This window comes from Cryptomeria japonica, chromosome 6, assembly GCF_030272615.1.
Source record: "Cryptomeria japonica chromosome 6, Sugi_1.0, whole genome shotgun sequence".
Classification (NCBI taxonomy): Eukaryota; Viridiplantae; Streptophyta; class Pinopsida; order Cupressales; family Cupressaceae; genus Cryptomeria; species Cryptomeria japonica.
The window spans coordinates 600,641-617,611 of NC_081410.1; the positions used below are offsets into that span (position 1 = coordinate 600,641).

Genomic DNA, 16,971 nt, shown 5'->3' on the forward strand with positions numbered 1-16,971 from the left:
CCATCAAAGCAATATGGAAGATGGATTTTTGTCAAATATACTTGGAAATGCTCTGGTAGACGTGTGCAAAATGTGGAAGCACAGACAAGGCATGTGGACTGTATGCGTCAAAGAGATGTCATCTCATGCAATGCAATGATTGCAGGATATGTAAACAATGAATTTGTTGAGAAGGCTTTAGAAACTTTCAAGAAAATCGAATTGGCAGTTGTAAATCCGAATTTTTTGCCAGCATCCTCCCTGCCTGTGCGAAAATGGCAACTTTGGAACAGGGAATATAGATTCATCAAAGCATAACGGTGGGGAGATTGTTGTCAGTTATTATAGTCGAAAATGAGGTAGACACGTATGCAAAATGTGAATCACAGACAAAGTACCTGAACTATTTGATAGAATGCATGAAAGAGCTGTCATATCATGGAATGTAATGATTGCAGGATATGCGCAAAATTGATTTTGCAAGGAAGCTCTTAAAACATTTGAATTGATGATCTAGGTGGATGCAGCAATACAGGTTTAGTTGATGAGTGCTGTAAAAGATATCCATTCTGTCAAAGCAGTTAAGGACACGATCCTAATTTCATTGCTTTAAGTTTAAATATACTTAATTTTTTTAGATTTTATATCAAACCTACAGAATCTTCTAATTATTTCAGAAATATAAATCATAAGTTTTGCTGAGAATCAAGACTCAGAGAAAAATAATCAAGAAGGATCAATAAAAAAATTGCATAAATATGTAGTCAAGTTACTACAAGCCTTCTTTGTAGGTAACAAAGAGCATATTTAGATCACTTCCAGTATGTCAAGAGCATTAGCAAATATTATATTGTAAATTTTAAAGAGTAACTCAGCCAATGGGCAATGTTATTTGTCCAACAAATTAATGTCAGCCAATGGGTAATGTTATTTGTCCATCCCCGTATTATCATTTAGATTCTTCCAAATATTAAATTGAATTAGCACAACTTGCAAAAACACCATCAATCCCTCTCACACAAGCATTGCACAGCGAGAAGCACAATTTATATCATCAATTTCAGTATGTCAAGAGCATTAGCAAATATTATATTGTAAATTTTAGAGAGTAACTCAGCCAATGGGCAATGTTATTTGTCTAACAAATTAATGTCAGCCAATGGGTAATGTTATTTGTATATCCCAGTATTATCATTTAGATTCTTCCAAATATTAAATTGAATTAGCAAAACTTGCAAAAACACCATCAATCCCTCTCACACAAGCATTGCACAGCGAGAAGCACAATTTATATCATCAATTTCAAAGAGTAATGAATTATTTGCCTATCTCACACAAGCATTGCACAGAGAGAGTCAGAGAAGTTTTTGTGCGGCTGCAACATCAGAGGACAAGCCGCTGAATCTGCATCAGGCGTAGTTTCAATAGGATTTAATAAAACAAAAGAGTCACTCTCTAAATTGCACACTCAGCTTCAGGACCATGACTAAATGATAGATAGGGCATATATTGTGACTACCGATGAATCATCACAATTAGATTCATAGAACTCTGAGACATAGTTCAAAACCCATATTCTATAATGCTTCAGTATTGTTGGAAAATGGATGAAAAAAACCTCAGCAAGCCAATATTTTCTCAAAAATGCATCTGATTGCTAGCAATAAGATATAATTGGTAAATTTCAATTTTGAACTCAATCTGAACAGCCAACTAACACATGTATTATAAATTATGTTTGTGGGTAAAGACAACCCCTATTTTGTGCGTGGCTCTAAGCAATAAGATAGATGACAGGGAATCTGTGTTGAAGGTATACATCTTGTATATTGAAAAAATATCAGTAATACACTCCCTATTAATAAATAGGACAAACACATTCTTGGAAAATTAGTTCTTATAAACTAATTCTGTAGTGGAAGAAATGTGTTTAGAATATGACTTGTGCAGTAGCAACAAGGAGGGAACAAAATTGAGTTAAAAAAATGGAATGATGAATATATGAAATTAAAAGCAAAGATGACTGACGATCAGGGATTGTGGTATTCATGTGAATTTGGAAGGAAAAGTTACAAAACTGTTGAATGAGATTCTTAAAGCATGACAATCAAAACAGGAACACCAAGAATTGTTGACTAAATTGAGGCAAGGGAAAATCGGTATGGAAAACAAGCTAAAACAATCAATGATATTACCAAGAAATTGAATGCAAAGATGACTGAAGATGGGCAGTTATGGAATTCTTATAAGGAGAAGATGGAAATCAGAAGTAGTTCTGCTGTTTTTCCTAAAATTCTTCAAATATAGCCCTAAGATCTCGTGGTCTTGGGTCTTCCATGAGTTCCATGATACATCTGCTGCATCAAGATTCCAGTAATGTGCTGAGATGAGGAGATAGGTGGTAATAGTGCATTCATCTTCAGTCTTCAAATTCCCTCCAATTTATAATAGCGAGTAGGCTTGATAGATTTCCCAAAGTATCTTTAATTAACCACATGATCCTTTTTGCAATATCGGAGCATATGTCATTTTCTCGTTCGATTAGGTGTTCCCAAAGAATTTTAAAATGAAGAAGCTGGTATGAACCTAGGCTTCTACGTGCAATTTGTTTTCATTAAATAACTAGTACCAGCTTCTGGCATTTTTAATTTTCCAGTAAACTAAAATCTAAAATCAGTGGCCACATCGGTGCATCATTGATGGAATAATGTTTTCTTCATCTCTGTGAGCATCACCTAGATGCAATGAGTGCTAATTGGATTATTCGTTCTCATGAGAGATGAGTTCTTGTGAACTACTACTCATGAAACATGGGCCAATAAGTTTGACTTGAAAACTACACAATTGAATCTTGATAACAATATCATAATTTAACTTGTAGAAAATATCTCCTAACTCAAAGCAATATAATATGATGTTTGAAAATTGTTCTAAATCATCAACGAATTCTTTCAGTTAAAAATAATGCAACTAGGAAAATATCAGCACTACTCATCTAGCTTATAATATTTCTCGTATTCCAATTAAATTTGTACTCGTGCAGGTAAAAACACCACCTTTCGTAGGTCATGGTGGACTTTCTTGAAATTTCCTAACCAAACTATCGATACACATCAAATTGCAATAAATAACAACTAATTTAATGTTGTGATGTTTTGTGGTTAGCAATAAACAAAAGATGTACAAGTCATATGCAGAACAGATTTAAACTTTGAGAAAATACAATCATAAATTTTATTTTCTCACATCAAAGTACTATATATAAAAATATGATAAAATTTACCTTTCAAGTTTCAACAATTGAAACTGTTACTGTTGGTAGCTACAGGAGACATCATCTGTACCTGTGATAGTTGTGCGTATCTGAATTTATCATTTCTTCTGTGTTGCTGTGTCGAGAATTGGCAGAGGTTGGATAGTTGTGTTTGTTCAAGCACAAGTTGATGTGATATTATTGTATCAAGATCAGCTTTTATTGAGTCTGCTACAGACATTCCGTGTCTGTCTTTTGTTTCATATGCTTTAGATATTTGTATGTATGATCTGTATATGATCATGTGGTTGTATCGTTGAATGGGCCTATTTCTGTTGCTGTTGTGTTTATATCTATGACATGAATGTGTAACCGTTTCCAGTTGTGTGATCGTTTCCAGCTATCACACCATCGTGCCTTTTTCCTTCGGCGTATAGTCTTCGTTATTTATGTTTCGTATGTTTCTGAAGATGGATCGTTTAATATTCATTTCCACCACCGTCAATTCCATTCACGATGGGGAATCCAAGCGTCGTCGGTTTCTAGTGTTCGCGTGGTTCTTATGTTTGCGGAAATATAAAACGGCATTTGGTAACTGCCGTCAACCTTTTGGAGGTAACATCGGGTTGTATTTTGGCAACATTAGAGGCTATTTGCGGGTGGTCTGAAGCGATTTTGAAGAGTTTTCTAGTGACAAGAGATTGTCATTTTTTAATGATCTTTGTGAGGTTATTTGATTTGCGGGAGAACAGAGACAGTTCATTAGAATTGCTCAGCGATATAACAGTGAGTTTTATTATTGTGTGATTAGCTTTTATATATATGTTCTGTGATTCAAAAGGAAAAATATATGTGCAGTAGATGTCTAATTATATAAGGACATACTACTGGTAATTGTTATTTGATTTGAAGACTGTTGAAGAAGTCATTCTTCCATGGAAGCTTGTGAAGCTTTGTATTGAATCTCTTGATTTTTTTAATAAAGGATCAATTTTGAGTGTGGCTGGGTTTTTCCCCTCAAGCAGGAGGGTTTTCCCAGTCCTTGTGTTTTTTTAAGGTTCTGATTATTACTCTTATAGTATTCCGATTCAAAATTTAACAGAAACACCCATCCTTCTTATCCTATAATTTAACCTCCAATTACATGAAATCAAGATAAAGACTAGCCGTCCTCCTTATCTTATAAGTCAACCTCCAATTACATGAAATCGAGATAAAGACTAACGAAGTACAATCTCACTGGACAAGATATCAACACCTCTCAAAGTCTCATGTTCTCACTTTCTTAGTCTAAAATGATAGAAATGAGATATAGATATTTGAAATTGAACTTATACATTGAATGTGGAACCAACAACAAATTGCAAGCCATTAATCTAACTTAAACATGATTTACATTATCTCCATTTAGTAACAGGTGAAAGATTTTACATCACATTTTTTCTTAATTACAATTTAATATTTGATGTCAGCTGAACCCACATCACAGCTACAACTTCTAATTTATCATGCCTGCTTTATATTAATTATATCAATGACATACCAATATTAAAAAATAACTTAAAATAAGTTTTTAAGGGCTGTCAAAAAATATTGCAGAAAATTTTATGGGCTTCCAAATTTATGGCCAATAAAACTCTAGAGCCAAACAGAATAATATGTTTTTGTTTATCACTGCATCCAACTACAACCATTTTTCGGCTAAACAACAAAAATATATATTTGAAATTGAATTATATATTCATCAACATGTTTCATTTATTTTAAACCTATTAAAATTTAATAAACAACATGAGAATATCTTTGATGCCATGCAAAAGTTAACCTTGCAATGACCAAGCTTTTTCTTATATTGAATCAAAGCAGAATTACAAAGAATAACAGCTATGCCATGCAAAAGTTAACCTCGCAATGATCAAGGGTTTTCTTATATTGAACCAAAACAGAATTACAAAAAATAACAGCTACAGCAAATAGCTGAAAGAGAAATACATTGAACAAGATCAAACAAATAGCACAGATAAAAACCTATAATGGACAGCTTGGCCATGGCCAAGCTTGCTACAGCATTTTTTCTTAATGCTCCTTCCATCCTCAAAAATTAAACCACGAAGGAGAATAACATTCAAAAACAATTTTTCTTAAGAGGGAAAGGCTCCAGAATGATGCTTTCCAATGCAAAACGTTGGCCACCCTCTCTTCCAAACAGACTAACTCAGCCTTGAATATATTACAATTAACCGTGGACAGTACCATTCGCAATATTTTCCTTCTCACAGTTGTCGTTGGTGTTAATTAACTTTTGAGCATAGAATCGCCGGTACATTGAATCCACTTTGGTCAAATAAAAGGTCCCAGGCCTTAAAAATTTATGTTGAGAATGAGAAACGAAGTCCTTCGCTCCGTATCGAGTCTCCATCAGCTTCAGGTTGTCCACAAAATCTTCGGGGCAAAACTAGATAAACCATCCAAGGAGCGCACACATTTAGTAAACACTAAATACCCAACTAATCTCATCCAGACTAAATTAATAAACATTATATATTCAATCCAAAAAAAATTAATAAATATTACAAACTAATCTCATGAAAACTAGATTACTAAAAACAATGTACTATATACAAAAAATAATAATAAAAACTGCTTGCCTCAAATGCTAAACAAATTTTAGTACATAAAGATAAGCGCACAAACCATGGAGTAGTAACTGTTCCATCTTCCACAACGATATGCATGTGACTAGATGAATATTAAAAATAGAGGAATATTGATTATTGTATAAGAGGTAGATGAAAATAGAGGAATATTTCTTGTACAAAACATTTGTATTAATAATAATATTGTAAGTGTTCTTAATCTTTCCTTCGTGTCTTTTCTGAATGTTTTTCTATAAAACCAGATAGCGGTATTTGGTATGAACTACAGCATTTCTATCATCTATGGCCTATCCTGTCAGAGTTCAAACTCCAAACTGTATTCTTAATTTTCAAAGGGAATATAGTGTCTATATTATCACTCATCCTAGATAATTATTAGCATAATCCGGTACATTATTTTTTTTTTTGACTCAATTTTCTTTCTTTCCACATCTTTCTACATCTGAAACTGTATCATATTTCTAAATTTTTCATGTATATTTAAAAAATTTAAAAATACTTCAGTGCCTAGAAGCAGGGTAATATAGTTGATATTACTTCAAGATATCACTTACATCTTTCGTGTTTATGTGTATTTCGGAATTGGAGAATTCTCTATATCGTGCTCCTCCGAAAACAGTTCGCTGTGCTTTAGTATGACCTACAACGCTTCTATTAATTCAAATATTCCAACTAGATTCCTAATTTTTAAAAGGCTTTGCCAGGAAATGTAGTGTCTATATTATCATTCATCCTAGATAATTATTAGCATAATTTGGTCCATTGTTATTTCATTTATATTATTTGACTCCAATTTTCTTTTTGTCGTGTCTTTCTTTGTCTGAAACTGTATCACAAGTTTAAAATTTTCTATGCATATTCTAATTATTCGTGTGATTTCTTGTGACATTCCCAGAAAGACATGAAAAAACAATCCATCGTGATGTTTCATTTTTCTATTTCATTATATGAAATAGCTGTAGCATTAAAAGGGTTTTCCTTGTAGCTTCTTGAAGTATCCCGTTCCTAGATACGAGGAATGTAAATACCACAAAATAATAGAAGTTCAATGAATCTGTAAGTGAATTTATTAATTTTATTGACATCTAATAGCCTAAAAGCATCCCTATCTTGAATGGCTTCAAGTTAGGCTTTTTAACATTATAGTCATTTGAAAGATGTCTAGGAAAGATGAAAAAACATACCTCATGTCGGGAATCAAGCTTGCTTTGGAGATCCATAACTTTTGCAATGTTTCCAATAGTAAAAGGCTGCCGACCTTCCCGAATTTTAAGAGAGAACATTGTTGAAGCAAGACCACTTCCATAAGAGAACATTAACACCCTTTGACCTTCCTGCAACAGTAGAAAAACTGTTATTATGCTTCAAAGGATACAAAGGTAAGATCCTTTTGATTATTAACGTGTGAGTTTTCATAGAAAAAATTTAAGAACTGAATCAGATTACCAGTGACTTATCCTTGTTATGTATAATAGAGGCAAATGCTGCATAAAGAGATGCCGTATACATGTTGCCCACCAACTTTGGTAAGAAGGTTGATGGCTGAACCTTTGCATCATAGAGTGGCTTTGCAACCTGCTGAGAAACCTGAAAATACTCCAAAGATCAAGCCAACTGAAGAGAGCAGGAAACTTGCAGAAGATTTCAAAGATAAATTCTTAAAAATTAGAAAAAATCATATGATTCTTCCACAGAGAAAACAACCATAGAGCAAATGTGCCACAAACCAACCTTTTCAAGTTCACGGCTATTGTAGGTCTCTTCTTCAGACAAGTTAGCATAGGGTTCTAGTTTCTCTTGTACATCCCTCCCAACAGAACTGAAAATAGATTTAAAAAATTAATTTAGTTTGCTGGTTTCCACAAAATAGAGATCATAAACACTGTCATGCGAACAAATGTTAATGACAAAATTCTGCACATCAAAATTTTCGATAAATGCTTTGAAATTTCACAAAAAATGTGGATAATTATAGGACCATAAGTCACAACTATGTCTCAAAAAATGAAAGTGCAAGAGTATGTCCAGAGATCAAAGCTTCGCCAAAAAAACTAGTGAAATTTTGACCCTCATTTATGAATAAGCCTTATAGCCATCCCCTATATTCAACTGTTATATGGGAACTCACTGATGACCATATACATATCTTATCATTTTTAGCACATACCTGGCGTGTCTGGAAAAATCATTGAACAATAGTCGAGCAAAGCTCTTTTGCACAAGCTGCACCACATCAAAACAATCTAATACAGTAAACATTTGGTGATTGCATTACAATATAATAATATATAGGAAATAAAACACTTAAATGGCTTCTGGTATGGTTGGAAGGGCAAGATCTTCTCTTAACACAAATACCTTATTGTATGGAGAGTGAAATGCAACATAATCTGCATCTAAAAGAGAAAACTGCCTTTTTTCTTCCTTTTCAAACCTGGAAAACAACGAATAGTGCATTTAGCTCCCATGTATGTACTTCCAGATAATTTGTCCTTAATTTGAACATAAACATGTAACTTCACCATGTGTATCTGAGAATCCAGAAACTCACTTGTTACAAAGTCGTTTGTAGCAGGAGTCAAGTGCCATTAGATAGCAATTTTGTGAAAGCTTTCCATCTACAACCTGGCTCATCAAATATTTTAACTTTAATGTAAATCGTCAAAATGATATAGGATGCAATGTATTTGATGTATTCATCATATCTTTCCCAAAAACACTATATTTAATCTCAGGAGGAACCAGGGATAAAGGATACACCTGAACAAAACAAAGCCTTACAATCAGGTTGATTTTACAAGACAATATAGAAATGGCAATAGTGTCAACCAACTGAATGCTTAGGAGCTAATCTGATCCTACAGCCTATCAGACCTTGCTCATCTATCTCACTCAATTTTTCAAGTTTTGTGTGATAGCCTGTAGGTTTAACTAGATAATTCAAATTATGATTCTTAACAGTAAAACTTTGGGGAATTATGGCAAATCAAACAGAAGATTACACTTTGAACCAGACTGTCTCTCTTATCCACCTTAAACAACAATGAGACCCCCACCTTTTCCTCAAGGAGGGCATTTATAAGCATATATGTCTACGACAACTTTCAAGATATCTAGGTTGTTAGCTATGTTAGGGCTTTCATCTCAGTAAAGCATAATATGAATAAGAAACCCCATCTTCATTTTCTCAGGACAAAAATTGTCTGATGGTGATGTCATTGCCCAAGATTACCAAATGGAAACAAAAAGCATGTGGCCAAGAGTGAGAACAAACAAGACAATTTTTTATTTTTAATAAGCAAACAAATGAACTAATCGACTGTTCACCTATTGAATGAAGCTTTGAAATAGCATATAATTTATAATTATGCTTTGGATTCTGCTATATGGATTGTGTGCCAACTTTTCATGATCAACTAATAAGTGCATTCTGGAATTTATTTCAGTTATAAACAGCAAAGAAACGAATATACATTTTAAAGTTTTTATTTCAAAATAAGATCCCTCATACAACTTTGTTCTATGCAAATCTGCATTTTCCCAGTATGAACATATCCATCTTTCTTCACATTAAAGCAGCTAACTCGTGCAATCTAATTTAGTTTCCTTATTAAAAATTTAAATCCAGTGCTTACAATGGCCCTGAAGAGGTTTGGCTTTTATCTTTCACTCAAACTTGACAAAGAGACAAAGTTCTCTCAATCACCGAGATTTCAAAGTTCAAATGAATCAACATCATTTTTATCTTACAAGAGTCTGTAACTATATGATCCACATTGGTCTGAAAATACTCAAAATAGACTAAAAAAATGAAATGGAAACAGGAGTTCCAAATAAACACCTATTGCTAATGCCCTAGACAATGTAGTGATATCCTTGTTGAGAAAACCAAAACTAGAGCAGGATATAATTTCAGATTGAAGCTCTAATGCTCCATCCCAGCCAGGGAATAAATACAATGATGAATGGTATAAAAATTACAAATGCACGGAAAATTGTAAGCTCAAAACTGCAGGGAAAGGAGAAACTAACTGGATACTCGCTAGCAAGATTGGGCTTATAGAAGTCATATGCATGAGCCATGTGTGTTCCCCTATATTTGCTCTCAAATGCCATTGGAGCATTGGGTCCTATCAACATAGCAATAGCAGCTGCTCCTCCTGTCGGCCGAGCCGATCCCTCAGCGTAGACCTTGAACAAGAGAATGATGTCAGTCCATGCATTTAAAAATCAATTTTGATAATACAATCCCACCAATACATATCCATATCGCATTCAATATCTTTTCTTAAAAAAGACATTGCTGGATAATGAACGGTCCTGAAATGAATGCAAATATTGATTATATTGATAGTTTAATGACCATAAAATTTTAAGTTTCACTTCAAAATATTTTCCCAAAAACTCATCCAATAAACAAGATAAATCAACAAAAATAGCTCATACAATGGCACAAACAGACTTTTCATCACAAGGTCCACTCCTACACGGTTCTCTCTGATGAGCGATAAAAGCATATAGAATCATACTTCATACATAAGCCTGTACTAAGACCAGGTTAAGAAGAACAAGGGTAGCAATACTCAATTTGAAAACCCCTAAATTGTCTGAAATGTAAGGATCCAACATTCTAAATGCACTTTACAGGCTGTATAATAAATATGACAATTTTTTGGGTTGTTAAATTATGCCTTAAATAATAAAAAATGCATTGCACAAAATATTAACTTCAAAAGCTCTCCACTGAGAAAATCATTTTTTCCCACTACGAAAATCCAGAATAGAGAAAAGAGCATACTGCGCTATCTGTAGCTACAACAAGACCATATCGCCCATCCCAAGAACTGCTTTCAACCCAGTTAACACAGTTCAATAGAGCTGCAGTTCCACCATAGCATGCATTAGTTGAGTCCACACCTTCAATTTCAGTATTGCCACACTTCTGTTCAATTACAAAGAACAACATACATTAGCACTAAAATATATGTTTTAAGGGGAAAAAAACACTAAATGCAACTTCAAATATCAGTTCATCCTATGTCTGTATGAACTTATATTCACGTATGTATTTATGTTAGGTGGAATTTGTGTATAAAATGGCAGTAAGACGAATATGAAACTAGGTATGTGCTTTGGCTTTCATGGTGTATAAGATCTCACATCAGAAAGGATTAACATCTGACTTACATTACAGAATACAAGGCTGCAACTATATCATGGAAGGCAAGTGTTAAACCATAAACAACAACAGAGTAGTACCCAAAATTAAAGGTGTCCAAATATACATCTTACTCTGTAATCCTTTGTAAATAATTTAATAAATGTATTAAAAGATAAATCCTGAGTGTTATCTAAGATGCACATATTTAGCAAGTATTAATTTATTAAACTAGTGTCTAATCACAAGGGCTCAATTATCGTGATTACTAGATAAATATTCAAAATAATCGTTGCTTGAGGACACTTTGTTATTGAAAATTCAAAATCTGACTGCCTCAGATGGTGGATTAAAAGACTTGTTGCTCAATGAATTTGAAATGAATCTTGTGTATGTAAGAATTGGGAAAAACACTGTGGCAAAGGTCAAGTGTTATATTTGTCATTGCTTTCCATATTTTAGTAAGTACGCAAATCAAGATTATCCAGTTTAATTGTTGCAAGCTCATGCAATTATAATAGATTTGTAACTAAAAATTGTACAAAATAAGAAATTTGGGATTGAAAAGCAAGCAAATCACATTTTGAATTTTAGTATTGTGAAATACTAAATGCAGATTTGGGTATTCAATAATGTATTAGAATGTTTGCAGGTAAAAGGGACATATTAGACAATCCTTATTTTTATTTAATCAATTTTGGCTGGGAATGTTAAATATTACAGATATGCAAATAGGCCTTTTTGAGTATCTGCTAACTAGAAACAGAAAGACCTGTCTTTCCTCCAAAAGAGAATTGTTTGTAGATTGGAATTTCTTTAATGAAAAGAAAATTTAGGAAATGTAGAAAGTCTTGCAAGTTAAATATAATTTCAACAAAGTGAGGCAGAATTTAGGGTGTCAATAGAACCTAGATAGGTAAATAAGAAGAACTTACAACATTTGGATCATAAATAATCTTTGCCCAAACCAGACAATCCTTAATGTACCAAGATACAATATTGAGATATCAACATACTAGATACTTATATATAGCAATGTATAAGCATTGAGAAATGGTTTGCCTACCCTTGATCAATCCGCATTGTACAATCTAATATCATGTCTTAAAATAATCAGAATATTCAAAAGTCACTGAAATAAATAAAACTGATGTTTGAGTTTTATGTTAATATGTCATATTTTACTGGTATCAAATTACTGAAATAAAGTAGTTAAAAAATAAACCCTTCTATTGAGTAAAATCCTAGATCAAAAAATGGAAATTAAATGTTCTTAAAGTTGTCCAAATCTCAAGCTTGGAAGTGTGTGCAATTCTTTTTTTAAATATAATTGAACAGAACAAACCTCAAAAATTGACATCAGCCAAGTCTTTATTGACTTGCTCTTGTCGATAACAGTTTCACTGCCAACTTCTAGGCGACCAATTTGTTTAGGATCGATAGCATATTTTTCCAAAAGAGATGTACAAACTGTCATGCTGCAAGGCATTCAGATGAAGAATTAGCACATGAAATTCTAGATGATGACTAATTGCAATATAAAACAACTTCCATGAAATTCTAAAAATAACTAATTGCAATGTTAAACAACTTTCATGAAATTCATTTCTGTAACCAAAGTTTGATTTGACTACCATAAACACGAAGCAGTGAGAAACATAGAGTCAAATATCAATTATTTATCTCAGTATTTTCAAACACTATTTGATGACTACCATAAACAGAAGCCGCAAAAAAAATGACATAAAAAATATTAGATGGTATTAGTTTTCGACAGTCCATAGATTAACAAATGCAGTATTTAGTATCAAATATTTTTCCTGATGATTGATCACTGTGTGTGTTTTGAAACATCGAATTAAAAAAGTATACAAAGCTTAATCCTAAATTTGCATTTGTTTATCAAAAATATTATTCATTTTTTTATAATTTGGAACATTTACAAACGTCTAGATCTCTATTCAGAGGAAAAGACATCCATGAATAAAAATAGAATTGGAAACAATAGAAATTTTGAGTGAAAGAGAAAAGAAAATCTCAATATATAGTTTGTTGTCATTTCCTAGATTCAATTCCTTTAGAACACCAATGGTACTCTTTATTGTGATAAAAAATTTACTCAACCAAATTTAATTATTCATTTTCTGGATTCAACCCTTATTAAAATTTTGACCAGGCATGGCTCACCTGAACAGTTCAGGATGCAGCAAACCACATTAAGTTCAGCCAAACCTGATAATTATGCCTCTGACATGTGGTGGAGCCATGGATATCATAGAGATGTAAATCCTAATAGTGGAACATATATTGTCGATATCTTGAAAATAAAAAACCTTCCAACCAAACCAATCAAATAATGGATCATTAAGTGACAAGAACGCATGGAATATTACAAAGTGGTGGAAATAACATGGAGACACCCAAGATCTGGTAGTTGTGTATCTTCTAATATTCTATTGTGACTGGCTGTCCTTTCTACTCCCATGTGACCTATGTTGGCCACTCAGACATTGAAATAATTCATTTTCTTTCTTTCTTTCCCAGCAACTGTTGCACATTTCTTGAAAATCTCTCGGACAAAACTTCCAAATTTCCTTAATGCCTTGTTACTTGAAATTAAAGAATTCAATGGCAGATAGACACAGATATTCCATGTTTTAATGCCCTTCCAATTATAGAGTCTCTTTTGATAAAAAATGGATCATGTCAGAAAAAGAGAAAATAAGGAAAAAACGGGAAATCCGGTCGGGACAACGGAGTAGCACTGAACCAAGTGGCAGTTCAACAAGAAGGCCTCTTCGGTACATATCCGTGCCAACCAAGACATTTATCTCTTCTCTTGTTCCCCTCACAAAGTAAAGGGGAACGTGTTCTTGCATGTTTATTCAATTTATTCTGTACCATATTTCTTACAGAGAGAAAGTTAAGACTTATAAATATCAGTTCAATATTTCTTTTACTTATCGTTGCACACAAAAAGCAAAAAATGTTTAGAGTCAAAAGGATACTCTAGTTTTCTATTTGTGGGGAAAACTCATTTGTTTTAGTGTTCTTATCATAGAATACTTAGCCAATTACACACCACTTTGTATGCCTGGTTTATGACAAAAGAAAAACTCTCAACCAATAGTAAAGAGCTGAAACAAAAATGGTTTCATTTACCAGTTGCATGAAACAATGAGGGTGGCAAAACTCTGAACTGTCAAGAGTGCAATGCATACTAAAGGTAATAATACTACAAAATGATCAGGGCAATGGAATCATGTAAGTACAAGCATGCGTTAAAAATTCACATTTCCTTAGAATTCTAAAATTTCATTATAATAATATAGATTCGCTTGTAAACTAGTTGAATGAATTTGAAGGATCCGAAAGACAGAGACAAACCTCATAGAAATCACATCTTCCAAATCCGTGCAGAAAGTCATGCAGTCTTGTCCGAGGCCAATTGTATATTTTCCTTTACTTACTCCATCAAAAGTTTCCAGGGCATCCTACAATTAAGGAAAAAAATGTGTAAACAGAATATTTTGACTATGAAAGTAATACTTCAACAGACAAAGAAAAATTCATATCCACTGTGCTCTGAATCAATGACTACAGTTAGAGAAGAATAAACCAAACGACCTCAGTTTTGATTCTTAGGGTTAGGGTTCACCTTTGGTACGGTTTACTGTTTGACAATGAGTTGAGAAAGAAGTTAACCCTGTTTGGAAATAGGTTGTTTTGGCTAAATATAATAGAAACATTCGTTGCCACTCATAAGAATCACTTTACTTGGAGATTGAGCCATATTCATGATTTCAAAGTTGTGCTCATCTAATTAATTATCCAGATTTCAGTTGCACTACTTGCATTGGTTGATGTTTTCCTAATTCTAGGGTTTATATCTCACAACAAAAGGAAATCAATACTAAGATGAAAGTTTGGCATGTAGGATCTGCATTGCCTACATAGATTTGTGACCAAAGATATGGACTAATCTACAGTGCCTCCAAAGCTTCTACTCAAAAGAATCTTCTCACCACTCAAAGACCACGCCAGCTTGGGTTCTCACTGTAGCTTTAAATTCTTTACCTTCCCCTTAAATGATGAAGATAGCACAATGTTGAAGAATCTCTACAATGAGTTAGAATACAACAACATTACCACTGCAATGCATTTAGCAAAGACATACAAAAGAATCTTCTCTCTAGTCAAAGACCATACAAACTTTGATTCTCACAGTAGCTATAAATTCTGTATCTTCCACTTAAGTAATGAAGATGGCACAATGTTGAAGAATCTCTATTGTGAGTTTAGAAAATAACAACAATATTATGGCAATGCACGTAGCAAAGGCATTCTATTAGTTTTGGCGGGAGGTGTAGGCTGTAATACTATTCAATTTGGATAGAAGCTTTTAAGAACTTCCAACAGCTACAACATGAAAAGAATGAGCGCATTCAAACTTATTCCATATCAGGTTTGCCATGTATCGGGATTATGAATCCAAGATTAGAGGTGTTAATTTAGCAGGATTCCAAAAATTGACTCTTAAAGTGCTACTAGAATCTACTGCGATTTGCAGCAGACATTTCATATCCTCTCTCAACATCTTCCAGAAGGATTCTAATGCATTTGATCACAACCTCACCATGACTCGTAGTCCACAATGATCTAATATGCTGAACTAAGCACTTGGTGGGAATCGAACCAGTGATCAGTGGGTGGAGGCAAAGCACTTTGGGCCCATAAACTCAGCTCAAATACATAGCCGAATACGATAAAAATGCAGGAACGGACTTACCTGTTGAACACACGTAGTGGGAAAGTAGACCTCCATGGCTAAAATCCCAACATTCTTTGGATGGGAATCCATTTTCTTCTAGCACAGAAATTTTACAGCAAGGAAATAAGTGTCGGACGTCAGATTCTATTGCTCCTCCGCTTGCAATTGCTTTTCTTCTACATTCGACATGCTTAAATAGGAGCTCCCTCACGTGTTTGCAGACTATTGACTATTTTGAATTTGAAAACCTACTTACTCCCTATGACGAAAAACAAGGGAAATCAAGTATTTGTCTTCTAAGACAAGACATAATGGACCCTGATCCGACCTCTCTCTTTACACTGGATTTCTATTTGACAAGTAAAAAAAAGAAATCTTCAATTTGTTAAAGAAATAATATGTTTCTAATATCTTTTTGAAAATAATGAAAATGATTAGATTTAAATAAAACAAAATGCACCTATTTAACTATAGGTTTAATGTAGAATATGATTTTAACTAGTGTTACTATTACAAAAGATCAAGATTAGTCAAAGAAATGACTCAAATTTTATAAAACATTTGTTTCTTTTTCAATTTCATTGATTCATATTTTAGATGAGTTTCACTCGAAAACTACACAGTTGAATCCTGATAGCAATTTCATAATTGGACTTGTTATGGAAAATATCTCCTACTTATCAATTGATGAGCTATAGGGGCTCTATCATGAGTGGTTCATAAGGCACACCACTTGCTGAAGGTTTTGCAAATGGGGTTGCAAGCTAAGTAGGTTTAACCTTGGAGGAAACTTTGTGGTTAAGTGCACTTGAGTTGGAGTAGTACTGATATGGGTGACCTCCTGGGAAGGCTCAATGCTTCACCTTTGTGAGCATCACCTAGATGCAATGAGTGCTAAGTGGACCATTCATTCTCATGAGAGATGGGTTCTTGTGAGTGGACCATTCATTCTCATGAGAGATGGGTTCTTGCTACTCATGAAATATGGGTCAATGAATTTGACTCAAAAACTACACAGTTGAATCCTAATAGCAATATCATATGAGATATGTCAAGTAAATAGCCTTTTAACAAAATTGAGGAGAACAAGAAGTCAAGTGTGTGTCATAAGATGTTGTATTGTTGATGACATTGGCTGATTCTTTTCAAGCTT

At 33.5% G+C, this 16,971-nt stretch overlaps 1 protein-coding gene across 1 annotated transcript; it reads right to left on the reverse strand.

Annotated features, from left to right (window-relative positions):
• Nucleotides 1–5,132: 5,132 nt before the first annotated feature.
• LOC131029415 (hydroxymethylglutaryl-CoA synthase) lies at nucleotides 5,133–16,080 on the reverse strand. Its single transcript, XM_057959891.2, has 12 exons — nucleotides 15,837–16,080; nucleotides 14,435–14,541; nucleotides 12,393–12,525; nucleotides 10,688–10,831; nucleotides 9,922–10,080; nucleotides 8,441–8,514; nucleotides 8,248–8,323; nucleotides 8,057–8,112; nucleotides 7,621–7,708; nucleotides 7,336–7,476; nucleotides 7,074–7,223; nucleotides 5,133–5,687 (listed from the first exon to the last, which is right to left on the reverse strand). Exons 1-12 carry the CDS (start codon nucleotides 15,906–15,908, stop codon nucleotides 5,469–5,471), a joined length of 1,419 nt encoding a protein of 472 aa, XP_057815874.1. The 5' UTR covers nucleotides 15,909–16,080; the 3' UTR covers nucleotides 5,133–5,468.
• Between the last annotated feature and the right edge of the window lie 891 nt (nucleotides 16,081–16,971).